This window comes from Molossus molossus, unplaced genomic scaffold (assembly GCF_014108415.1).
Source record: "Molossus molossus isolate mMolMol1 unplaced genomic scaffold, mMolMol1.p scaffold_m16_p_6, whole genome shotgun sequence".
NCBI classification, from domain to species: domain Eukaryota; kingdom Metazoa; phylum Chordata; class Mammalia; order Chiroptera; family Molossidae; genus Molossus; species Molossus molossus.
The window spans coordinates 73,727,873-73,754,337 of record NW_023425399.1 but is presented as its reverse complement, the minus strand read 5'-3'; the positions used below and the strand labels follow the sequence as shown (position 1 = coordinate 73,754,337).

At 38.6% G+C, this 26,465-nt stretch overlaps 2 protein-coding genes across 7 annotated transcripts in view; one reads left to right on the top strand and one right to left on the bottom strand.

The window, feature by feature from the left end:
* ROCK1 (Rho associated coiled-coil containing protein kinase 1) overlaps window positions 1-26,465 on the top strand; it is a 186,881-nt gene that overhangs the window by 71,632 nt on the left and 88,784 nt on the right. For all 6 annotated transcript variants that reach the window (XM_036245219.1, XM_036245220.1, XM_036245221.1 and 3 more), the window contains 2 exons: window positions 774-865; window positions 23,249-23,408. In XM_036245219.1, the coding sequence (XP_036101112.1) occupies window positions 774-865; window positions 23,249-23,408 (252 nt within the window). The remainder of the gene's footprint in view (window positions 1-773; window positions 866-23,248; window positions 23,409-26,465) is intronic.
* On the bottom strand, window positions 24,652-25,164 carry LOC118618765 (spindle and kinetochore-associated protein 2-like). The gene has a single exon (XM_036245225.1). The coding sequence runs from the start codon at window positions 25,162-25,164 to the stop codon at window positions 24,799-24,801; it is 366 nt and encodes a 121-aa protein (XP_036101118.1). The 3' UTR covers window positions 24,652-24,798.

The window sequence follows — 26,465 nt, the reverse complement described above, 5'->3', positions numbered from 1 at the left end:
CAGCTAAAGGCACATCTTTAAACATTGTATGTTGAGGTCAGGCATCAATAACTTGTCCCAATAAAGCACTCAATTTCGTAGTCATGTCAAGAATTAATTATTATTGGTTTTTGATTGGTCAGAAATATTTAGTAGATTATAAATGGAAATTTAGAATTTAAAATGCCTTTCTGAGTTTTTGTTAGCTTCTGATGGGAAGTAAAGTTGTTAGTTACAATAAATGTATAATTAGGATTGTTTTTAAAAGTTATTAAGATTTGCTGTGTTTTATTCATTATGCTTATGAAGCAGGGTGAGTGATTCATCTGGATTATTGTTATCAACAGAAGTCATGGAGTATCAACAAATCTGGTTTTTTTTATTTATTTATTTTTTCCTTTATTGATTTTAGAGAGAGAGGAAGTGAGAAGGAGAGACAGAAACATCCACAAGAGAGAACATTGATTGGCTGCCTCCTGCATGCCCCCCACTGGGAATCGGGCCCACAACCTGGGCATGTGTCTGACCAGGGATTAAACTGGCAACTTCTTGGTGCGTGGGTGACGCTCAACCCCTGAGACACACCAGGCAGACTTTTTTTCTTTAAAAAATTCTCAGCCTTCACCTTATTTTTTATTTAAGCAGAAAATTATGCTGGTAATCAATATAATTTTAGGGTGTTTTAGGCCTATTTATCTTGCACAGATTTAGCATTCTGCCAACAAATAAATCTGGACAGATTATAATAATAACATCTTAAGTGATTAATAACTTTTCTCCTTCCCAATTTTCAGAGAGGTGAGATTAGGGCGAAATGGTGTGGAAGAAATCAAACGACATCTCTTCTTCAAAAATGATCAGTGGGCTTGGGAAACACTTCGAGACAGTAAGTTACTTTTTCTTGCATGTTACAGTAAATATTTGAAAGTAGTGGTAGTCTGTTGAACTGCCTTGCTAATTATATGTGTATATCTGTGTAAATAAAAAATACATAGATGAGCCCTGGCCGGTTTGGCTCAGCGGTAAGAGAGTCGGCCTGCGGTCCAGAGAGACCTGGGTTCGGTTCCCGCTAAGGGCACGTGCCTCGGTTACAGTTTGTCCCTGGCCCTGGCTGGTCGTGCAGGTGGCGGCCGCTCGATGTGTCCCTTTCACGTCGATGTTTCTCTCTCTCTCTCTCTTCCTCTTTCTCCCTCCCACTCTATCTTAACAAAAAAGTGGAAAAATGTCCTCGGGTGAGGATAAAAAAAAAAAAAATACACAGATGCAATATGGGTATTGTCCTAACCTAGTTAAAGAGAGAATGTTTGATAATATTGAGAAATTTGTAACACTGCTTCTCTTACACTCAGGATACCAAGGTGAAATATTATATCATGTAATGGAGTTGGGCTTAGCAGTCATAATTTGATTTTGATATTAGTTGTATTACTTTTTGGAGAGTCAATAAATAAGGGTTAATTAAATTAAAGTGTATTTCTTATGAAAATACAAGTTATTCTCTTATTTTTACTGAAACCTAAACTAAAATATAAAGTTCTATTCTTAATACATATAAGTAGAATATTCATTTGTATAAGGATATAGGAAATTATGGTATACTTGATTCCAGCAGGCATGAAGCTTGCAGTTCACAAATCAAAATATGTAGTACGCCCTGGCCGGTTTGGCTCAGCGGTTAGAGCATCCACCTGCGGTCTGGAGAGACCCGGGTTCGGTTCCCGCTAAGGGCATGTACCTTGGTTGCAGTTTGTCCCCGGCCCTGGTTGGTCATGCGGGTGGCAGCCACTTGATGTGTCCCTTTCACATCGATGTTTCCCTCTCTCTCTCTTCCTCTCTCTCCCTCCCACTCTATCTGTATAAAAAATGGAAAAATGTCCTCGGGTGAGGAAAAAAAACAAAATATGTAGTATGCAAGAAGTTCATTTTCTGTCACTTTAGAACATTTCCCTATTTAAAAAGAAAAGTTAAAACTTTATGATGATTCACAGAAAACCTTATTCAAAATAGCTCAATCAAAATTGTAATGGCACCAAGGTTCCATCATCTTTGTGGATTTGGAAGGCTAAGAATTTATCTTTTCCTTGTTGAAGTCTCAGGAACTTTTTTCTCTTTTATTTATCAAAGAAAGGCTATTGTATACCAGCCCCTCATTCCTGCTGTAATAATAACAAGGAACAGTAATAATAGAACTGAACTCAGCTGTGTGATTTTAGGAAGTCATAAATTAGATATTTGTCGTTTGTTTGTTTGTTTTGGTACGTGCCCGTGCCATGAACCGAACCCAGGACTCTCTGGTCCGCAGGCCGACGCTCCAACCGCTGAGCCATACCGTCCAGGGCTAGGTATTTGTCTTAAGGACTGCCTATCTAGTTGAGACTTTCAGGGGAGAAAAATCTTGTTAATTTTGAAGAAATCGATCATGTGTGTTTGCCAAAATGAGTGATGTATTTAGTTATCAAATATTTTAAAATAACTAGTTATATTCTTTGAGTACTGTGTATACATTGTACTAAGCTATAAAATTGACTGAGAAGGAAAAAGGGGAATAAATTCTTGTGGAAATTAAGAAATTATACCACTAGACAGAATGACATTGAATGACCTGCTGTTTGGAGAAAGTACAGGAGCAGCTTGACCTTGAGAGAATTTATTAATAATTATACACCAGGAAGTGGGAAACTTCCTCCTACTCATAAATAAGTGACATGGTTGTTGCCTTCATGCTGCATGAGAAATTTGCAAGACAGAGAGATGAGTAGAGAGTGAAGTGATGAATGGTTGCATTGTGAAGCTCCGTGTTTTTATTCAAGTTATCCTCTTAGTAAAGTTTAGGAAGGCTGAAACATACAAACATGTTCATAAATCTGAAGAAAATTTAAAAGCGGACTGAAGAAATACATAGTATCTTTTGTATTACTTTAAATTCTTTTTCAAAGTAATGCATAAATAACTAGAATAATTACACAATAAACGACTCTAAAGTAAGGATGACATATTTTCCTTTATGTATTGAAAAGCTGATAATTAGGAGGGGAGGTAACCTATCATCAAATATGGAACACCTACTATATGCTGAGCACTATTTTATTTCAGGTACTAGGAAAACAGCAGTGATCAAACCAACAAACGTTCTTTACCTTGTGGGGCTCATAGTCTGGTGGAATAGGGGAGTCGTAATTAAAAGCATTTTATGATATTGTTATACCTCTTTAATATAACTCTTTGTAGTTATGAAAAAAGCAGGTAAAGTTAATTACTTCATTGATTGAAATAAAAAAAAACTTTATATTTAAAGAATTTCTATAATTAGGTAATTTTGTATTATCATGTCTATGTTATTTAAAGCTCTATATTGTTATTTATGGTTTTGCTATGGTATACTTAGATTAAACATCCTTGCAAACATTTTAATAGCTTTTCCTAATCCTAATAGCTCATTTTTGTGGTTATTGTAAAAAAAAAAGAAAGAAAGAAAAATTGAAGTCTATAGAACTTATTGTTCTTTTCTTCCCTTTCCCTCTTTCTACCCCTTCTTCACTTCCCACCCCTAAAATACCAAGAATATTTTTATTCTGAACTGACTTTTAACACTTTTAATTCTTTTCAGCTCCCTAATTTTTGTTGGCAAAATTGCTTACCTTTTGCAATAATAGTTCTTTTGGTAATTTTATCACTTACATGCCTGTAAGTTATAAGACAATTAATCTTTACCATCTGTTCCTTGGTGGTGGTGTGGAAATACGGTACAAAATAGCTTGATTTTGGCAGAATTTCTATGACCTTTCTGATCTTATACACTGTTAGTTTACAGACACAAAGTATTAAGTTTATAAAATTACTTTTTCTAATCATTTGAGATAGTGTTAAAGAAATGACAGGAGTTGAATTAAAGATATAACTTGGCTACAAGTTACATATCTAGTGAATGACGGTGTCATTCATTCACATCTAAGTCTGTTTGACTCCAAAGCTTTTGATCATCTGGAATACTGTGTACCATTTAAACATTTCCACTATTCAGTATTATTATTATTATTATTATTATTATTATTTTATCTTTATTGTTGAAAGTTTTGCAGATTATTCACTATTATTATGCAGACTGGAAATGTAGGGATCAACACTTATTGGCAGTTACATTTGGAGAAATAGGAAATGATAGCATTAATACATATAATAATATATTTTTAATAATATGATGTTAAATGTAATACATGGTTACTTGCAGAACACTGTGCCATTCATTACCACATTTGAGATAAATATTGCCATTACTTAATTCACCTGTAACTGGTGAGAAATACACAAGATGATAACAATGGTAATTGTCAACTCCATTGCAGTTCACAATTTTAGTTTAGTTATAAACAACAAAATTGCGCTGGCTGGGTGGCTAAGTTGGTTGGAGTGTCATCCATACACCAAAAAGGTTGTGGATTTGATTCCCAGTTCCAGCACAAACCTAGATTGTGGGTTCTGTCCCTGGTTGGGGTGTGTACAAAGGCAGCTGATCAGTGTTTTTCTCTCATATTGATGTTTCTCTCTCTCTCTGTTTCTCCCTTCCTTTTTCTCTCAAAATCAGTAAAAACATATCCTTGGATGAGGATAAAAACAAACAAAATTTACTGTCTTTAAGTACATATATACTCCATTCTAGGTTCTATGGATTAACTCTAGTGTCCTTTCTTTTAGAGTTACATTCCCTTCGAGACAGGTTATTAATGTAAGCTTTATGGATAAAGAATTTGGAGTCTACCAAGTTTCATGGGTTTAGGACTTTCTCAGCATTACATTGGGCTCTTTTTAAAAAAATAAACTATAAGGCCCTGGCTGGTGCGCTCAATGGTTAGAGCATTGGCTCATGCACTAAAGGGTTGCAGGTTCAATTTCTGGTCAAGGGAACATACCTGAGTTGCATGTTTGACCCACAGCCACAATTGGGGCACATGCGGGAGGCAACCAATCAATATGTCTCTCCTTCTCTCTTTCTCTCTCTCTGACCTTCCCTCCCTTCTACTCTCTCTAAAACAAAAAAAATCAACGGAAAAAATATCCTTGGGTGAGGATTAACTAACTAACTAACTAAATAAATAAATAAATAAATAAATAAGCAAGCAAACTATAAGAAAGATTATCTCGAGCTGTCTGGTCAGAATGGCAACATAGGTAAATGCAATACTCAAATCTTGCCACAACCACATCAAAATGACAACTAAACTACAGAACAACTATCACTCAGAACTGCCTGAAATTTAGCTTAATAGAAGTCCTACAACTTAAGTATATAAAGAAGAAGACACATCACAACTGGTAGGAGGGGAAGAGACACAGAATGGGTTGGTCCCATACTGATGTGTGGAAGATAAAAATTGGGAGGGATATCTTGGCTGTGGAGGTCCTGCCTGAGGAACAAAGGGTCTCAGCCCTATACCAGGCCCCCAAGCCCAGGGTTCCAGAGCCAGGAAGAGAAGTTCCTATAACTCTGGCTATAAAATCCAACGGGGATTATGGCTGGGTGAGACTAAGGGCTTCTGGAGTCCCAGGCAGTTCCTCTTAATGGGCCTGTGTACTTACTTGGACTCACTCCCTCTGAGCTCCAGTGTTAGAATAGCAGCTTGAAAGGAACCAGTGACATACCGGAAGAAACAGAAGTGTCTGGCATCAGGAAGAGAACTGGGGTGGGAGGATGCAGCTTTCTGCCAGATAAAAGTGCCGGCAGAATTTTTCTTTCCATTGTTTCTTTCCTGAGACCCTCCCACACCCTACAGAGCTGACAGGCTTGTGCCATACGTGAGTCTCAACCTGGCTCACACTCTTAGCCCCATCCTGGTGATTCCTTGAGACCCCTCCCCACCCAACTTGTGGGCCCACCTAAGCCGTTTCCAGTGGCTTTTCTATACAAATGGCATCTCCTGCTTCATGATTTGGACTTTCTTAAAATCTCTCAAACAAGCAGGATTTGGCTTCAGCATACCCCGTGCTAAGTGGCCTCAGGCCTGGCACTAGCAGAAGGTGGCCTTGATTCACAGCTTGACCTCTCTTAGGCGCTTCCAAACTCAGCACAAGTAGGAGCCATCTGCAGATTGCTCTGTAGCTTGTGCTGGGTGGCCCCAGCCAGGACATAGGCAGTGGCTGACCTTGTACCTCCCGGGAGGCCTCAGAGACAGTGCACCTAGTGGACAGCTTTAGACCACACTGGATTACAACTCTATGACTTCCACAAGTGACACACTCAAGGGGCCGATTTTGTGAGAATCAAAGCACTACTGAAACAAGTCCTGCTCCTTAGGGTTGACTCCATACAGCAGCTCTTCCACTGTAGATGCAAACATTATTTGAGCTGATTGGCCTGGAGATCAGTACCTCCCAGTGGTGATAACAACAGTAATCAAGGCTCAACTACAACAGAAGTATGTACACAGCCCACATAGGGGTGTAGCTGGAGTTCCCCGTTCAGGTGCCTGGGGAGGCTGCTCTCCACTGGGCCCCACAGGACATCTACTACACAAGGCCACTCTACTAAGTTTGAGAAACATAGCAGTTCTACCAAATACATAGAAACAAACATAGGGAAGCAGAAAATGCAGAGTCAAACAGGTCCCAAAGGAAAGAACAGGAAAAATCTCCACAACAAGAACTAAGTGAAGGAAATCAAACTACCAGATACAAAGTTCAAAACAATGGTTATAAGGATGCTCAAAGAACTTAGTGAGAACTTCAACAGCATGAGAAAGGCCATACAAACCATAAAAATAAACTAGTCAGAAATGAAGGATACAGTAACTGAAATGAAGAATGATTAATAGGAATCAACAGTAGAGTAGATGAAGCTGAGAATCAAGTCAGCAATTTGGAATATAAGGAAGCAGAAAACACCCCATCAAAACAGCAAAAAGAAAAAAGAATTAAAAAAAATAAAGATTTGAAGGATCTGGGACAGCTTTAAGTGTAGTACTAACATTCACATCACAGGGGTGCTGGAAGAAGAGAGAGAATGAAAGAAATTGTAATCCTGTTTGAAAAAATAATGACAGAAAACTTTCTTAACCTAAGGAAATGGACATACAAATCCAGGAGGCACAGAGAGGACCAAACAAGATAAACCCAAAGAGGCCTACACCAAGACACATCATAAACAAAATGCAAAAGGTTAAAGATAGAGAATGAGAAAAGCAGTTAGTTACCTACAAGGGAGCTTCCATAACACTGTCAGCTGATTCTCAACAGAAAGTGCAGGCCAGCGGGATTGGCAGGAAATACTCAAAGTGGAGAAAAGCAAGGACCTACAACCAAGGTTACTCTATCCAGCAAAGTTATCATTTACAATCAAAGGACATATAAAGAGCTTTCCAGACAACAGAAAGTTAAAGGAGTTCATCACCATCAAACCAGTATGACATGGAATGTTAAGTGGTCTTAAGAAGAACAAAAGAAGAAAATATGAACAATAATATGGCAATAAATACATATCTATAAACAGTTGAATCTAAAAACCAAAATAAATGAACAAGTGGAACATAAACAGACCCACCCATAAGTACAGAGAACACTGAATATTACCAAATGGGAAGGGGGTTGGGAGGATGGGTGAAAAGGTTGAAGGGATTAAGAAGTGCAAATTAAATTGGTAGCTACAGAATACTCATGGGGATGTAAAGTATAGCATAGTCAATAGTATTCCAGCCCGGCCAGTGTGGCTCAGTGGTTGAGCATCAACTCATGCACCAAGAAGTCGCCGGTTCAATTGCCAATCAGGGCACATGCCCAGGTTGTGGGCCAAATTCCCAGTGGGGGGTATACAGGAGGCTGCTGATTAATGTTCTCTCTCATCGATGTTTCTATCTCTTTCTCCCTCTCCCTTCCTCTCTCTCTAAAATCAATAAAGAAAAAAATATATATATGCATTAATCATGGACACAGACAACAGTATGGGGAAGGCCTGGGGTGGGGTAGGTAATGGGTGGAGGGGGCAAAAAAAGAGAAAAAGGGAGATATCTGTAATACTGTCAAGAATTTTTAAAGTTTCAATAAAGGCAAATTTTATGTTATATATACTTGACCCCATGAAAAACAAAATTTTTCTTTTTTGATCCTCATCTGAGGATATTTTCCCATTTATCTTCAGAAAAGTGAGAGAAAGAGGGAAGGAGGGAGGGAGCAAGAGAGAAACATTGATGCGAGAGAGATACATGAATTGGTTCCCTCCTGCATGACCCCAACCAGGATCGGGGATTGAATCACAACCAAGGTATGTGCCCTTGACCAGAATCAAACCTGCAACTCTTTGGTCCACAGGCCAACAGTCTAACCACTGAGCAAAACCAGCCAGGGCTCTTTTTTATTTTAAATCATTTTTTATTTTACAATTACATTTGACATACAATATTATATTAGTTTCAGGTATATACCCCAGTGAGTGGACATTATACAATTACTAAGTGATCATCCTGCTAAATCCCATACCTATCTCACACCATGAATAGTTATTAGAATATTATTACTTTTCTTTATTGATTTTATTTATTTATTTATTTATTTATTTATTTATTTATTTATTTATTTATTTTTAATCCTCCCTTGAGGACATTTTTACATTTATCTTCAGACAGAACGGGAGGGAGAGAGGGAGGAAGAGAGAGACAAACATTGACGTGAGAGAGACATAGACTGGTTGCCACCCACACAACTGCAACCTCCCAACTGGGGCTGGGGACAAACTGCAACCGAGGTACGTGCCCTTAGCGGAAACCAAACCCAGAACTCTCTGGTCCGTGGGCCAATGCTCTAACTGCTGAGCTAAACTGGCCAGGGCTCTTTATTGATTTTAGAGAGAGAGGGAGAGGGAGAGAGAGAGAGAAACATCAATGATAGAGAGAACATCGATTGGCCCCACAACCTGGGCACGTGCCCTGACATGGAATCAAACCGGTGACCTCTTAGTAAATGGGTTGATGCTCAACCACTGAGCCACACTGGCCAGGCATGGGTGTGTGTGTATACATACATATTTGTTGTTGTTATTAATCTTTTCCTGTCTGTCCCCTCCCCCTACCCCCCTGAGATCTGTTATTGTGTTCTGTGCATTCATACCTCTGGCCCTATTTTGTTTTTCAGTTTATTTTGTTCATTAGATTCTACACATAAGTAAGATCATTGGATATTTATCTTTCTCTAACTGACTTATTTCACTTAGCATAAGAGTCTCCAGGTCTATTTATGCTGTTTCTAAGGGTAAGAACTCCTTTTTTACAGCTACATAGTGTTCCACTGTGTAAATGTACCACAATTTTTTTATTCACTCATCTACTGATGGGCACTTGGGCTGTTTTCAGATCTTAGCAATTGTAAATAGTGCTGCTATGAACACAGGGATCCATATATTCTTTCTAATTGGTGTTTCAGGATTCTTAGGATATATTCCCAGAAACGGGATCACTGCTTCAAATGGCAGTTCCATTTTGAATTTTTTGAGGAACCTCTATACTGTTTTCCAAAGTTGCTGTACCAGTCTGTATTCCCACCAGCAGTTTACTAGAGTACCCTTTTCTCCCCGTTCTTGTCAGAACTTGTTTGTTGATTTATTGATGGTGGCCATTCTGGCAGGTGTGAGGTGATACCTCATTGTCGTTTTAATTTGCATCTCTCTGATGTTTTAATTTGCATCTCTCTGATGTTGAGTATTTTCATATGTCTGTTGGCCATGTGTATGTTCTCTTTGGAGAAGTGTCCATTCAAGTCCTTTGCCCATTTTTAATTGGATTGTTTGTCTTCCTGGTGTTGAGTTGTATGAGTTCTTTGTATATTTTGGAAATTAACCCCCTATCAGATGTGTATCATTAATGAATATGTTCTCCCATGCAGTAGGTTCCCTTTTAATTTTGTTGATGGTTTCCTTTTCTTTGCAGAAGCTTTTTAATTTGATGTAGTCCCATTTGTTTATTTTTATCTTTGTTTCTCTTGCCCTGGGCAATGTATCAGTGAAAATAATGCTATGGGAAATGTCTGAGATTTTACTGCCTATGTTCTCTTCTAGGATTTTTATAGTTTCGCGACTTACATTTAAGCTTTTTATCCATTTTGAGTTTATTCTTCAGCATGGTATAAGTTGGTTGTCTAGCTTCATTTTTTTTTGCATATACCTATTCAATTTTCCCAGTACCATAAATTGAAGAGACTGTCTTTACTCCATTGTATGATCTTACCTCCTTTATAAAATATTAATTGGCCATATTGACGTGGGTTGATTTCTGGGGTCTCTGTTGTGTTCCATTGGCCTATATGCCTGTTGTTGTACCAGGCTGTACCAGTACCAGGCTGTTTAGATTACAGTGGATTTGTAGTATAGTTTAATATCCAGTATTGTGATCCCTCCAACTTTGTTCTTCTTTCTCAAGATTGCTGTGGTTATTTGGAGTCCTTTTTTGGTTCCATACAAATTTTTGGAATATTTGTTCTAGATCTCTGAATTATGCCATTGGTATTTTAATAGGGATTGTGTCGAATCTGTAGATTGCTTTGGATAGTATGGATATTTTGATGATATTAATTCTTCCAATCCATGAACACAGAATATGCTTCCACTTGTTCTTTGTATCACTTGTTCTTTGTATATTTTGGAAATTAACCCCCTATCTTCCTCCTTTCCTTTTCCAATGTCCTAAGTTTTTCTAATACAGGTTTTTTGCCTCCTTGGTTAAGTTTATTCCCGGATATCTTTTTGTTGTTGTTATTACAATGGTAAATGGGATTTTGTTTGTTTGTTTGTTTTGTTTCTCTTTCTGAGAGAGTTCAGTACTGTTATGTAAAAGATCCATTGATTTCCCGGTGTTAACTTTATATTCTGCAACTTTGATGAATGTAATTATTAAATCAAGTAGTTTTTTTTGGTGGAGTCTTTACGGTTTTCTTTCTTTTTCTTTCTTAATCCTCAAGGATATTTTTCCATTGATTTTTAGATGGAGTGGAAGGAAGTGGGGGGGGGGGGAGAGAAATCAATGTGACAGAGAGACATTGGTTGCCTCCCGCATGACCCTGACCAGGGCTAGAGATCGAATCTGTAATCAAGGTTACATGCTCCTAACCAGGAATCAAACCCAAGACCCTTCAGTTCACAGGTCGATTCTCCAACTGCTGAGCCAAACCAGCCAGAGCTCTATGGGTTTCTATGTACAATATCATGCCATCAGTTAATAATGGCAGTTTTACTTTCTTCTTCTCCCAGTTGGATACCTTTTAATTCTTCTTGTCTGGTCCCTGTGATTAAGACTTCCAGTACTGTGTTGAATAAGAGTGGTGAAAGAGGACTTCCCTATCTTGTTTCTGATTTTAAGTGAAATGCTTTTAGTTTTTGCCTGTTGAGTATGACGTTGGCAATAGGTTTGTCATATATGGCCTTTTTTAAGTTGAGGTATGATCCCTTTATTCCCACTTTGCTGAGAGTTTTTATCAGAAATGGGTGCTGAATTTTGTTGAATGCTTTGTCTGTTTTTTTTTATATGATCATATGACTTTTATCTTTCATATTATTTCATGATACATATTGTATCATGTTTATTGATTTGCGAATATTGAACCATCCTTGCATCCCCAGAATTAATCCCATTTGTTCACGGTGTATGGTCTTTATAGTGTATTGCTGGATCTGATTTACTGTTATTTTTTTTTTTTAGCATTTTAGCATCTAAGTTTATTAGGTTATTGGCCTATAATTTTATATCTGTGCAGTTTCTTTATCTGGTTTTGGAATTAGGATAATAATTAGGCTTCATAAAAAGAGCTTTAAAGTCTTTCATCTTCTTGAATTTTTTGGAATAGTTAGAGGAGGATAGGTGTTAATTCTTCTTAGAGTGGTTTGTAGAACTCACCTGTGAAGGCCTCTGGTCCAGGGATTTTCTTTGCTGGGGGTGTATTTTTTTTTTACTGCTTCACTTTTAGTAGTCGTTATTGGCCTGTTCAGGTTTTCTGATTCTTCCTGATTGAGTTTAGGCATATTGTATATTTTTAAGTATTTCTCCATCTTGCCCAGGTTATCCAGTTTGTTAGCATATATAGTTGCTCAAAGTATTTTCTTAAAATCTCCTTGGTGACACATTCGTTGTTTAATAACATGCTATTTAGCCTCCAAGTGTTTGAATATTTTTGTGTGTTTTTGTTGTAATTTATTTCTAGTTTCATGGTATTGTGATCTGAGAAGATGCTTGATATGATTTCAGTCTTCTTGAATTTGTAGAGACTTACTTTGTGCCCTAGTATGTGGTCTGTCTTTGAGAATGTCCCGTGTGCACTTGAGAAGAATGTATATTCTGCAGCTTTGGGGTGAAATGTTCTGTAAATATCAATTAAATCCAACTGATCTAGTTCGTCATTTAAGGATTCTGTGTCCTTGTTAATTTTTTTTCTAGTAGATCTATCCAGTGGTGTCACTGGGGTGTTAAAGTCACCCACTATGATTGTATTGCTATTGATCTTTCCCTTGAAGTCCTCCAGAATTTTTTAAATATATTTTGGTGCTCCCTTGTTGGTGCATATATGTTTACTAGGGTTATACCCTCTTGTTGGATTGATCCTTTTAATATTATGTAGTGACCTTCTTTGTCTCTTATTATGGCCCTCGATTTGAAGTCTGTCTTACCAGATATGAGTATTGCTACACCAGCTTTTTTTAAATTTCCATTTGCTGGAAAATTTTTTTCCATCCCTTCACTTTAATCTTGTGTGAGTGTTTTGGGGTGAGGTGGGTCTCTTGTAGATACCATATATATAGGTCATGTTTTCTTATTCAATCAGCTACCCTATTTTGATTGGAGCATTTAAACTATTTATATTTAAGGTTATCGATAGATACTTACTAGTTGCCATTTTTATTTTATGCCTGTGTTTCTCTCTCTCTCTCTATTTCTTCTTCTTACAACAGTCCCTTTAGGATTTCTTGCAGTGCTGGTTTGGTGGTGGTAAATTACTTTAGCCTTTTTTTGTCTGTAAAGCTCTTTATTTCTCTTTAAATTTTGAATGATAGCCTTGCTGAATACAGTAGTCTTGGATTCAGACTCTTGCCTTTCATTACTTTGTATACTTCATGCCACTCTCTCTGGCCTGCAGTGTATCTGTTGAGAAATAAGCTGACAGACTAATAGGAACTCCCTTGTTGGTAACTTTCTGTTTCTCTCTTGCTTCCTTTAAGATTCTTTCTTTGTCTTTAATGTTTGCCATTTGAATTATAATATGTCTAGCTGTAGGTCTTTTCAGGTTTATCTTGCTTTGGACTCTTTGTGTTTCCTGGACTTGTGTTGCTTTTTCTTTCACCAAATTAGGGAGGATGTTTTCTGTCATTATGTCTTCCAACAGATTCTTTATTTCTTTCTCCGATTCTTCTCCTTCTGGTACCCCTATGATGCGAATGTTTTTACGTTTCGTATTGTCCCAAAGCTCCCTTAAACTCTCCTCCTGCTTTTTATTGTTTTTCCCATTTGTGCTCTATTTGGGTGTTTTTTTCTACCTTGTCTTCTAAGTTGCAGATTTGGTCTTCATCTTTTTTTAATCTACTATTGAATCCTCCTGAGGTATATTTCATAACAGCTACATCACTATTTCCTCTTGACTTTTATTCATAGCTTCTACCTCTCTTTTTTTAATAGTACACATTTAAAATATTTTATTTTTTTAAATTTTATTTATTTATTTTTGTTACAGATGTTTCTCCTTTTCCCCCATTGACACCCTCCTCCCTCTCCCTCCCTGCCCTGTCCCCACCTTTGTTGTCCATGTCCATTGGTCATGCATACATTCATATAAGTTCTGTGGTTTATCCCCTCCCACCCCCTCTTCTGGGGATTGTCAGTCTGAACCCTACTTCCATGTCTCTGGGACTACCCTGTTCTTCAGACTGTTATGTTCATTATATTCCACAAATAAGTGAGAACATGTGATACTTGTCTTTCTCTGTTTGGCTTGTTTCGCTTAGGATAATACTTTCCAGGTCTCTCCATGTTATCTCAAAGGATAAGAGCTCTTTCTTTCTTACAGCTGCATAGTACTCCATTGTGTATATGTACCACAGCTTTTTTATCCATTTGTCTACTGATGGACATTTGGGTGTTTCCAGATCTTTGGCCCTCTCCCACAGAGCCTCCCCATGCGGATCCCTTTGTGGCCTTGGAGTTCTTAGCACATTCATGGAAGTTTAGGGCCTGGACGGTGCCCACAAGTCTGGCCGGAGAGTGCAGCCTAAGCTGCTGGCCGGGAAGAGGAAAATTGTGCTCAGGAGGATGATGTAGGTCTCCATTCGCTCCCTACTCGCTTTCATCTTCTTCTTCTTCTCCCTGTCCTCATCTTGTCTCTACTTAATCTATGTGTCTCCGGGCATCGCCAACACATATCTTTTTATGGTACAAGTTCGAGGAACAATGTTGAAAGAAAATATGAAAACAATAGAACACATGACCAGGCTTTATACAAATAAAAACACTACACTCAATGGGACAGATTATCCTGAAGGCAATAATTCAAGTGATTACCTTGTTCAAACAACAACATATCTTCCAGAAAACTTCACGTATCTACCTCTCTTTTTAAACTTTTTAGTTCCTACTGAGCTCTTCATAATTCTTAAGTTGCTTGCAGTTCTCATTAAATTGTTTGAGCAACCTTAAAATCATTGCTTTGAATTCTTTATCTGACAAATTGCTTTCTTCCATTTCATGTAGTTTCTTTTCTGGGGATTTCTCCTTTTCTTTCACTTGGGTGTTGTTTCTTTATCTCACCATTTTAGCAGTCTGGTAGTTCTAGGCCCGGTGAGGGATGTTGGAATGTGTAGGCAGGTTGATGTGTATCAAATAAGGCTGTTGTGCCTCCCAGACTGTTTTGATGTGTGGCACCTCTTGCCTGCTGTGGGTCCTGGAGGATTGACAAGTGGTGGCTGGTATTGATCTGTTGTGTTAGTTCTCTCGTGCAGGTCTTGGCTGCCCGAGTCTTGCTGCTGTTTGGACTGGAGCACTGCTCCTAATCAGCCTCTGCCAATGCCTTTGGGGATGGTTCTCAGCTGCCAATCTGTGTAGCCTCTGCCTGGGATGTGTGGGTCCCACTGGTGCACTGCTGGTGTGTGTGGGTCCTGCTGGTGCCCGGCTCAGGTGCCTGGGTCCTGCTGGTTTGCTTTTGGGGTAAGCTACTGCCTGGTGGGTCTCAGCTCCTGATCAGTCACTGCTGGGGGAGAATGTCAGCTCCTGGTTTGCTCTGCTACTGCTGCTGCTGTTGCCAGGGGGTGCTCTCAGCTCCCAATCCTCTGTTGCTGTTGGGGGCTGAGGATGCTCAGCTCCTGGGACTTTGCTGTTGCTGGGGGAGGGGCTTCACTCCAAATCCGCTACTGCAGTTGTCAGGGGTAGGTCTTGGCTGCCCAAGTCTTGCTGCTGCCTGGGGATGGATGTCTGCTCCTGAACCTCTGCTGCTGTTGGGGGTAGGGCTGTACTCCCGCCCAGTCACTGCTGCTGTGAGGGAAGGTGCTAGGCTCAGATCAGGTTGCTGCTGTGGGGGATGGTGTTTGGTGCCAGTCAGGCTGCTGCTGTAGGGGATGGTGCTCGGCTCCCAGCTGGTTGCGACTACTGCAGCAGGCACCTCGATAGCGCCACTACTGTGTGCTGGTCTGCGTTGACACATTGGGGTCCACTTGTCCGATGGTGCAAGGCACTCTGGTGGACTCAGCTCATTTGGCACTACCTGCTTCTGCTGCTTCCTCCCAGAAAAGACCAGGGATCTTCCAAAATGGCAAGGCCTTCCAGCTGCGCAGGGAGAAGCTCCCTGACAAGCCGCTTACCGCAGTAGCCAGCTGTTCCCCGGCCACAGCACAGGAACCCTCTGCCCCATGTTTCTGCACTACTCAAGGTTGCTCGTCCACAGTCACGTCCACTCACACTCTCTTTCACACTCACACACTCACCTTCACTCTGGTCTTGCCCGCTGCCATCTTCTTCTCATCTCATTTTCTTCTAAAAGCATTCCCCTTAACATTTCTTGCACTGCTGGTTTGGTGGTAATGTAAGCCTTTAGCCTTGATTTGTAAAGCTCTTGATTTTTGCCTTCAGTTTTAAGTGATACAGCCTTACTGGATAGAGTAGCCTTAGGTTCAGGTCCTTGTTTTTTAGTTTTTTGAATACTAATGCCAGTCCTTTCTGGCCTGAAGGGTTTCTGTTGAGCAAGCAGCTGACATTCTAATGGTTACTCCCTTTCTGTCTTTCTCTTATTGCCTTTAAGATTCTTTCTTTGTCTTTAATGTTTATCATTTTAAATATGTTTCTTGTGTGAGTCTTTTTGGGTTCATCTTGATTGGGATTCTCTGTGCTTCCTGAACTTGTGTGACTTTTCCTTCACCAGGTTAGGGTAGATTTTTGTCATTATTTCTTTAAAGAAATTTTCTATTCCTTGTTCACTTTCTTCTTCTGGTATCCCTGTGATGCAGATGTTGTTATATTTCATATTGTCCCAAAGTTCCCTTAAACTATTCTGCTGCTTTTTACTTTTTTTTTTTTAATTCTCACCCGAGGACATTTTTCCATTTTTTGTTCAGATAGAGTGAGAGGAAGAGAGAGGGGGAGAGAGAGAGAAACAACGACATGAAAGGGACACATCGGGTGGCTGCCACCCACACAACCCAACCAGGGCCGGGGACAAACTACAACCGAGGTACGTGCCCTTAGCGGGAACCGAACCCGGGTCTGTCTGGACCGCGGGCTGACACACTAACCGCTGAGCCAAACTGGCCAGGGCTCTTTTCTCTTTTTGCTGCTCTAATTGGGTGGTTTTTTCCTCCCTTGTTTTCTGAATCACTGCCTCCTTCAATCTTCTTTTGCTTCCTTCCAGTGTATTCTTGATGTCAGCTATGTTATTCTTCATTTCCACCTGGTTCTTGTTCATGGCTGCTCTATCTTGTTTCATGCTGGTGTAGTTCCCCCTAAGTTCCTTGGATTATCACTATGTTCCTTGAGCATCGTTATAAATTGCTTGCCTCTGTTTCATTTAACTCTTTTTCTAGAGATCCTCCATTTCTTTCATTTGGGGATTATTTCTTTGTCTCCTCATTTTTACTGTCCCATTGTATTTGTTTGTATGTATTAGATTAAACTGCTATGCCTCCCAGTCTTTGTGGTGTGGCCCTAATGTAGTACGTGTTCTGTGGCACCCAGTGGTGCAGTCTCTTTGATCTCCTAAGCTAGATGCTCTTGGGATGTCCATTGTGTGGGTTATTTGGGCTTTCCTGTTATAATTAGGTCTTGATTGTTGTTGTCCTATTCATTGGTGAGGTCTCCTCTCAGGCTGGCTGACTGTGAGGCTCACCCCCCAAACACATCATGTGAGCTGTTTTGCACATGTGGACAACAAAACAAAACAAGAAGCAAAACAAAAATGTAGAAAATACCCCTACAAAAACCACAAAAGAAAAGAGAATTAAGAAAGAGAAACATGAACAATAATAATAAAAGGAAAGAACAAAAAATATGAGAAGGGAAAAACAAATGGGAAGAAAATGGAATATGAAAGGGCAAAAGGGAAAGAAAGAAAATAAGAATAAAGAATGTGGGAAGGAAAACAGTGTAAAAGAAAAGAGCTAGAAAAAAGGGAGTAAGAGGAGAAAGAAGAAAGATAAGACATTATGAAAGCAACCCTGGCCCATGTGGGTCAGTGTGGTTAGAGCGTTGGCCCATGCACTGAAGTGTCATGGGTTCAATTTCTGGTCAAGGACATGTATCTAGGTTGTAGGTTTGATTCCTGCCCCAGTTTGGGTCATGCGGGAGGCAATAAATGTGTTTCTTTTTTTTTTCTTTATTGATTTTTAGAGAGAGAGGAAGGGAGAGGGAGAGATAGAAATATCAATGAGAGAGAACATCGATTGACTGCCTCCTGCACTCCCCCCAATGGGGATTTGGCCCACAACCTGGGCATGTGCCCTGAACGGGAATCAAATCGGCGACCTCTTGGTGCATGGGTTGATGCTCAACCACTGAACCACACTGGCTAGTCTTGATGTGTCTCTTTCACGTTGATGTTTTCCTCCCTCTCTCTACCCCTCTCCCTCTTCCTCCCTCCCTTCCAGTCTCTAAAAATCAATGGTTAAAAATATTATTGGGTGAGGATTAATTTTAAAAAAAATTAGAAAAGGAAAAAGAAGTGAAAACAGAGAATTTTTTAAAAATAAGAAAAGGGCCCTGGCCAGTTTGGCTCAGCGGTTAGAACGACTGCCTGCGGTCCAGAGAGACCTCGGTTCAGTTCCCACTAAGGGCTCGTACCTCGGTTGCAGTTTATCCCTGGTTGCAGTTTGTCCCTGGCCCTGGTTGGGTCGTGCAGGTGGCAACCACTCGATGTGTCCCTGTCACGTCAATGTTTCTCTCTCCCTCTCCCCCTCCCACTCTCTCTGAACAAAATATGGAAAAATGTCCTCAGGTGAGGATATAAATAAATAAATAAATAAATAAATAAATAAATAAATAAACAAACAGAAAATGAAAGAGCACAATTAGAAATATGAAAAAAGAAAAAATAATAAAGCAATGAATGAGAAAATTAATAAAATAGTGCAAATTTAAAAATGCGGTTTCAGAGTTTAGTGCCTTTGGATCCTGCTCTTCTATTTACTGCAGCTGATTGTTTGGTCTGCTGTTTCTGGACATCCTGGATGGTACTTTGGCAGCAATCCACAGTTTGTGTCTGTCTTCATAGGTCTTGGCTGCAAGTGGGAGGGTCCAAGCTGTACTTTCCCAGGTTCTCCAGGTTCCCCAGTCTCTGTGTCTACCCCCCTTGTCATGCTGGCCAGCTGTCAGTCTTAATCACTGAAAAATCTGTTTCTGGAAGGGCTTTAGGCAGAATTAGGAGTATAAAACCTCTGTGTCTCCCAGGACGGGAAGTGCCATTCAGATTTCAGGGAAAGTGGTGTGGGTGTTTTACTATCCCAGAGCTATTCCTCTGAGGTGTCCCAGAATATTTCCCTCCCCTTACCTGGGCAGAGATACTCATGTGCAGCCCAGTGGGGCCTGCTGGAAATGGGGAGTTTCTATAACTCTCCAGTGAGACCCAAGCATAAGTGAGGTTGCCAGGACAGTGGGTGGATCTCCCCACCCTCAGTCCAGTCACTGACCCTTCTTTCTAAGACTGTTCAAACCTGTAGACAGCCTTGCTGCTCTCTTCTCTACAGGAGTCTAAATGCTGGGTGTGGCAAGCAGGTTTCCTGAGGGTGGGGCAAGCTGTATCCCCTTGGGCAGGGTATATGCCTTTTCCTGAGCTATGTCTGCTGGAAGGGGTTCTGTGTCTCAGGAAAAATAACAGCTTCAGTTTGGGGTAGGTATGACTGATTGCAGGTTTCCCAGCAGCTTTTTCCATGTCTCTCCCCAATGCTTCCCACCCCAGCCTCTCCTCAGGCAACTCCAGTCCACACTGCCCTTTCTCCACCAAAGTCTAGGGTGAGTAGCTGCAAACAAAAATCCTGTCCTCTGGGTTTAAAAAAAGAACTGTGGCTTGATGTCTGACAGGCTTCGGTCTCCATGGCAATGGCCAGAAGCCCTGCTACCTTTCACAGGTGGATGTTACATGGGCCACTGTACTTGGCCCTGGTGTTCTGGACTGAGGAGTCCAGCGTGGGGTCTGGACATTGATCCTCATAGGGAACCTACCCCCCAATATCCGAGAGATCCCATCTTACTCTTGGGCAGCATGCCAGCCCCTCTTAGACCTCACCTTTCCCACTAGTCTCCAGGTGGTTTCTGCCCTTCCTTGTTATAATTCCCCTCCTTAGCTGGACCTCAGTTGGTAATTCTGGGTGAATGCTCCTCAGTTTAGTTTTAGTTCCAGTCTGGCCCTGGAAGGAGGTACAAGAAAGGTCTGCCTATGCCACTGTCATCTTACATATTGCTCCAAAATTAAAATTATTAATGCTCAAGAGGCAGGGTCTTCCTGGGCAGGTGAGGCCTAGGCTGGTGAGGCCAGGTACCTGTGACCATGAAGGTGTGTCAAATTTACCATTTTGATCTTTTTTTTTTTTTTAGTGTACAGCTCAGTGGCACTAATTACTATCATTTTGCAACCCTCACCACCATATATCTCCAGGACTTTTTTATCATCCCAAACTAAATCTTTATACACATTAAACAACAACTCTCCATTCATTGTAGCCCCCACACAGCCACTATAGCCACTATTCTGCATTCTGTCTTTATCACTTTAACTATTCTGGGTACTCAGAGAAGTGAAATCTGCAATATTTATTTTTTTGAGATTGACTTATTTCACTTAGTTTGTCTTCAAGGTTTATCCATGTTTTGGCATGTATCAGAATTTCATTTCCGGGGTGAATAATACTGCATTGTGTCTATGTATGTCATATTTTTAGCTATTTATTTGGTGGTAGACACTCAGAGTGCTTTTTACCTTTAAGCTATTGTGAATAATGCTTTTCTGAACATTTGTGTACTGATAATATGTCAGAGTTGTTTTCCATTCTTTTAAGTTCATTTTTTTTTTTGTTTTTTTTTTTAATCCTCACCCAAGGATACTTTTTCCATTGGTTTCCAGAGAGAGTGGAGGGGTGGGGGAGAGAGAGAAAAATATTGATGTGCAAGAAACACAATGATTGGTTGCCTTCTATATGACCCCAACCAGGGCCAGGGATTGAACCTGCAACCCAGGTATTTGCCCTGGACCGGGAATCCAACCTTAGACCCTCTGGTTTGCCGACCAATGCTCTAACTGCTGAGCCAAACCGGCCAGGGCTCTTTTGAGTTAATTTTTGTATATGGTGTAGATACTGTCCCTGGTTTCTACCCACTAAATGCCAGTAGCATGCCTTCCTCAGTATAACATCCAAAAATGTACCCAGCCCTGGCCGGTTTGGCTCAGCGGTTAGAGCGTTGGCCTGCAGTATGGAGAGACCCAGGTTCGGTTCCCGCTAAGGGCACGTACTTCGGTTGCAGTTTGTCCCCGGCCCTGGTTGGTCGTGCGGGTGGCAGCCACTCGATGTGTCCCTTTCACGTCGATGTTTCTCTCTCTCTCTCTCTCTTCCTCTCTCTCCCTCCCACTCTATCTGTACAAAAAATGGAAAAATGTCCTCAGGTGAGGATTAAAAAAAAAAAAAAAAAAAAAATGTACCCAGACTTACCATTTGTGTCGGGGCAAGGGGGGGGGGGGGCGACAAAATTGTTATAAAATTGAGAACTACTGTTTTAAAGTATAATTTATACCAAGATCATAGTTGACTTACATACTTCACTTGGAGAGAGAACTATTTTTCTTCTTCCCCATTTTATAAATTAGCTATTATTAGGAAGTTAGAATTGTCCAGTCAGGCAATTCTTTTGGCCATTAAGGAAAGAGAATGGTAGAAAAGGTCTATCTTTATTCATTGTTATTTAGTATTATAGTTTCTTTGGGTTAAATGTGTTTCATTCCCATGATCATCAAATATCTGAGATGCACAACAATAGTTATTTTTTGTCTGGAAAACCCAGATGATTCAATAGAAAAATTGTTCCTGTATATAAGAGATTAAGATCATGAAACCAGGTCTGTTAAGAAACATGAGATGGCCCTAGCCGGTTTGGCTCAGTGGTTGGAGCGTTGGCCTGCGGACCACAGAGTCCCGGGTTCGGTTCCCACTAAGGGCACGTACCAAAAAAAAAACCACCACAGAAGAAACATGAGATGATCGTATCCAAAGTAGTTATTCAATATTTTAATGATAATATTTCATTGATATTTACTGTGCTCTGTATCTTTAAACTAAAAAATAATTTTTCCTAAAATTTATTTGTATTATTTATTTTGTTAATCCTCACTCAGGGATATTTTTTCCATTGATTTTTAGATAGAGGTGAAGGGAGGGAAGGAGAGAGTGAAAGAGAGACAGACATCGATTGGTTGCCTCCCACACGACCCCATCCGGGGCTGGTGATCAAACCTACAACCCAGGTACATGCCCTTGACCAGGAATCAAACTGGTGGTGACCCTTTAGTCCACAGGCCAACACTCTAACCGCTGAGCCAAACCAGCCAGGGCTTATTTTTATTTTTTAATGAATTTATTGTGGTGAAATTGGTTAATAAAATTATTTAGGTTTCAGGTGTACAGTTTTATAATCCATCATCTATATATTGTATTATGTATTCACTACCCCAAGTCAAGTTAAAATTTATTTTTAGATGTATTCTCTGTAGTAAGCTTCAAAGAAGATAATAGTAGTATTAGTTTTATATGGTATTTTCTTTTGTGTTATACAAATTTAAGCATAGTAATGATAATTTTATATTATTAAGTACATCTGAGCTTTGCTCCCCATCAAGTTTATAATTCTTAAAGATTCTATATGCATATTTTACATCCCTGCCTTTTTTCTTTACACTCATTTTATAAATACCTCAGAGTTGTTCCTTAGTCACTTGATTCAGGGAAGGTAGCTAGTCTGAAAATATAAGTCAAAATACTTTGCTTTTTATAACTTAATTTTATAGAGATATTTAGTGAGGGGAGAATACGAATCATCTAGATTTTAGATTAAATAAAAATATTTCAATACCAAATTATTATATGCAAGTCCATTAAGAGTAACCTTGATTTCTAGTTTGCTATAGGGCATATTAACAAACAAAATACTATATTTGAAACTATCAACTTTGAGTACCATTTTTTTTTTAAATCCTCACCCGAGGATACTTCTCCATCTACCTTCAGCTAGAGTGGGAGGGAGGAAGGGATGGGGGGAGAAAGAGAAACAGAAACATCGATGTGAGAGGGACACATCGACTGGTTGCCTCCCGCACGACCCTGACCAGGGCCGGAGACTGAACCGAAACCGAGGTTCATGCCCTGGACTGGAATTGACCCCACGATTCTTTAGAGTGGGCCGACACTCTAACCACTGAGCCAAACCTGCCAGGGCTTGAGTACAATTTTTTATGCAATAATTTCTGAAAAGTCTTTTCTATAGTTCTGCTTTTGCATATTTTATATTATTGTGTATTCTAAAACAAACCTTAATAACCTGACTTAAAATACTGAGATTGAACTTGAGCTGTAGATGATAATTATAGGTGATTTTGAAGATAATTGTTTCACAGAATTACACATGATCAATATCAATGGAGTGATTATGCTAATAAATCACACTGTAATAGGATTCACCCTATTTGGAATTCGTGGTTTGCAAGTTATTTTTATGTAAGAAACCATTAGTAGTTGGTATGGAATCTTTATTTTTACATTATGTTTGAAGTGAACTACTAATTTTATTTTTATTTTTAGCTGTAGCACCAGTTGTACCTGATTTAAGTAGCGACATTGATACAAGTAACTTTGATGACTTGGAAGAAGATAAAGGAGATGAGGAAACATTCCCTATACCTAAAGCTTTTGTTGGCAATCAACTACCTTTTGTAGGATTTACTTATTACAGCAATCGTAGGTAAGTATGATTTTAGGGATAGGTACTTATTTGTGTTGTCATATTATTTTCTTAGGGATATCTAAAAATCATTTTAAGATCTTTAAAGTAGATTTAATGGTATATAAAGAGATATTTTAATACACCATTTTTCAGCAATGCATGGTATTTCTGGTATTTCATATTTAATTTCTTTCAGACTCATCCATGTTCAGGATATTGTTTTTCAGAAATTTTTTATTGAATGGTATAGTGTATATCTACAAGTTATAGCAATTAATAGTTTAAAAGATTCTTTTAATGCTAATATTTTGGTTAATCTTGTTATCCAAAGAGTTCTGATTTTATAATACATTTTGGAATAACATACAGTTTTCTAGCATTATCATTGCTATATTGATAATGCCAAAGGCCTATAATTTTTAGTTCTTTGAAAATTGTGTTTCCTCCCAAAAACCACTAAGTGAATTCACCATGTTTTATAACATGTAAGAAAGACCTTGTGACCTTAGGCAAGTGACTTTGACCTTTTATGCCTCCAATTCCTCAAAAACAGGGATGATGATTATGATAATAATGATAATACTAGTGTCATAGGGTTGTTGTAAGGATTAAGTAAATCAGAACACAGAAATACACTTAGAATAATGCTTTACATGGAATAAGCAGCCAGTGTTAGCTATTATTAATAGTATGAACTAATGTTAGCTTTAATTTTTTCAAATGGACTTGAAATATAAGAAACATTTAACATTATTTTACTTTGCTGAGTATTCATTTATTCATTCAGTCAACAGACATGTTTGCCAACTCTTTGTCAGGTATGTACTAAGCATCAAGGTACAAGGAAAGGATGAATAAGATATAGTACATTCTCTCTTTTTTTTTTTTCAGCTTATTACACAAGTTAGGTTTTATGGGAGACTATAGGTCACATCAGTCTCACCCATAGTGTGTGATCACATCTTCAATCAAAATTTTCAAAAACAAAATTCTCTACATATACATATAATGTATAATATAATACAAATATATTTTTTTTAATTTCCAAAACACGCTCATTCACATTTGACTGACAGATAGGTCAGGACACCTGTGTTATCTTGGTTATACAAAAACAGATGCAAAATAGTGTTAAGACTTTCTTACCTGACACTGCAAAACTAAGTGTGTGTGTATATACTGTTTAAACCCCTTTATTCCCATTTCATCCTTTTGACTGAAATGTATTCATATCTGCCCTTCTTATAGTCCCCTCTCTTGTGAAAGGCATCACTATCTAGTCACCCAGGCCAAATCTTCTCCTTCACCTACCCCACCTCTAGTTACCAAGTGCTAATAAGACATCTTCCTAAATCTCTCTGGAATTGATCTCTTCTCTATTAGAGTTTCCTTTTGCAAGTCCATTTCTTCATAAGTCTGACAAGTGAGATTTTAATTGCTGTATTGCCATTTTTTCTTCTTTGGTCACTGGTGACAGCTCCAGGTCTGTTTGCTTTTGTAGATTTTGTATCATGGTCATAGTCTTATTGAAAGTAGCACAAATGCGGCTCTTAGTCTCTTTCTGCTCATCAGCAATTGGTTTAAAGCATGCATGCAAAATTTGATGTCGAGTTTTTATTGCTGACAATTCCTGTAAGAGTGTAACTGGATTTTTCTCGCCTGCTGAATCAGGATGATTAGTCTTGATTTCATATTCCAGCCTGTATTGAATGTAATTCAGATCAGAGTCAGCTTTCTGGAACATCAATTCCAGCTTATCAACCTCCTCCTCCATGTTGAATAGTTCAGTACATTCTCTTGAGATGCTCATATCCTACACAGAATATGAATAAATTGTACAATATAGGTTGGTTAACTACTACACAATAGAAATCTAAACAAAGTGCTATACCAATATATAGTAAGCCATATGGCAATATTTACTGGGTGTGTTAAATCTACTTGTTAGATTTATGTTTAAAATATATACTTTTAATTAAATTATATTTCATTAGAGTGGTATTAGATATTTGAATTGCTTGAAGTAGTAATTAAATGTGAGGTTATTATAAGCTAACCTTATTTTAAAGTGAAGTGTCATCATTTTAGTCTACTTTTTTATAAGGGCTAATTCAAGTCAAGAAGGCAGTTTTGTCCTGGCTTACGAAAATTTTCCAGTAACCCAGATGTTAGACAATATTGAATACTTTTTGTTGCATCACCAACCAGGTTGGTAGTAGTTGAGTTCTGACCCTTAGAAAAGTCCCATATTTTAATTCTTTTTTCCTCCTAACATTCTATGAGTATAATATTGTAGCTATTTTATATTGAAATAAATACACAGAGAAGTTTTGAAGTGTTTTTTGCTGAAGCACCCTTTTCAATTTATTTTTATTTTTATTTTTATAAATTATTCTCTGGCTTGATTTCTGAATCACTTGAGATGTTGGTATAAACAAACCTCATTGTATTTTAGATTTTCTATAGATAATAGCAGTTAATTACTGTATTTAGATTTATATATACAAAGCTAATTTTGAATTAGTTAAATATACTACTTGTACTGTGTTGTCATACAGTTGATTATTATCTTCTCTGGTTTTTCCTTATATTCATATGTTACATATCCCAAACTAACTTCCTTAGTTCTTAAAAGTAGAAATTGAACTCTGTTCTTAGTAATTACATATTATGTGAATGGTCAAGGGGACGGTTACTCTTAATAAAGAAAAAATCAGCAAGGTATTAATTAGACTTACTATAATATGTAAGTATAATTTTGAATTATTGGCATGAAAAAGATAACTTCTGAAATTTTTACTTCTGAAATCTAAACATACTTTTAGTTACCAAGGGGAGAGATCTTTATTACTAAAATATATCTGAATTAAAAATGATTTTAAAAATAGATTTAAACTTTTTAGAGCTACATTTCTAATAATCTAATACCTCTTTCGTAAAAAGTTACCTAAATGACTAGATTCTATATAAAAGCAACAATATAATATGCAAAAAAACCTTGAAAGAAAAAACAAGTAGAGGAATGAATAGATGTGTACCAGTGTGTTCTTACATTCCCAGTGCTGCATTTAGAGA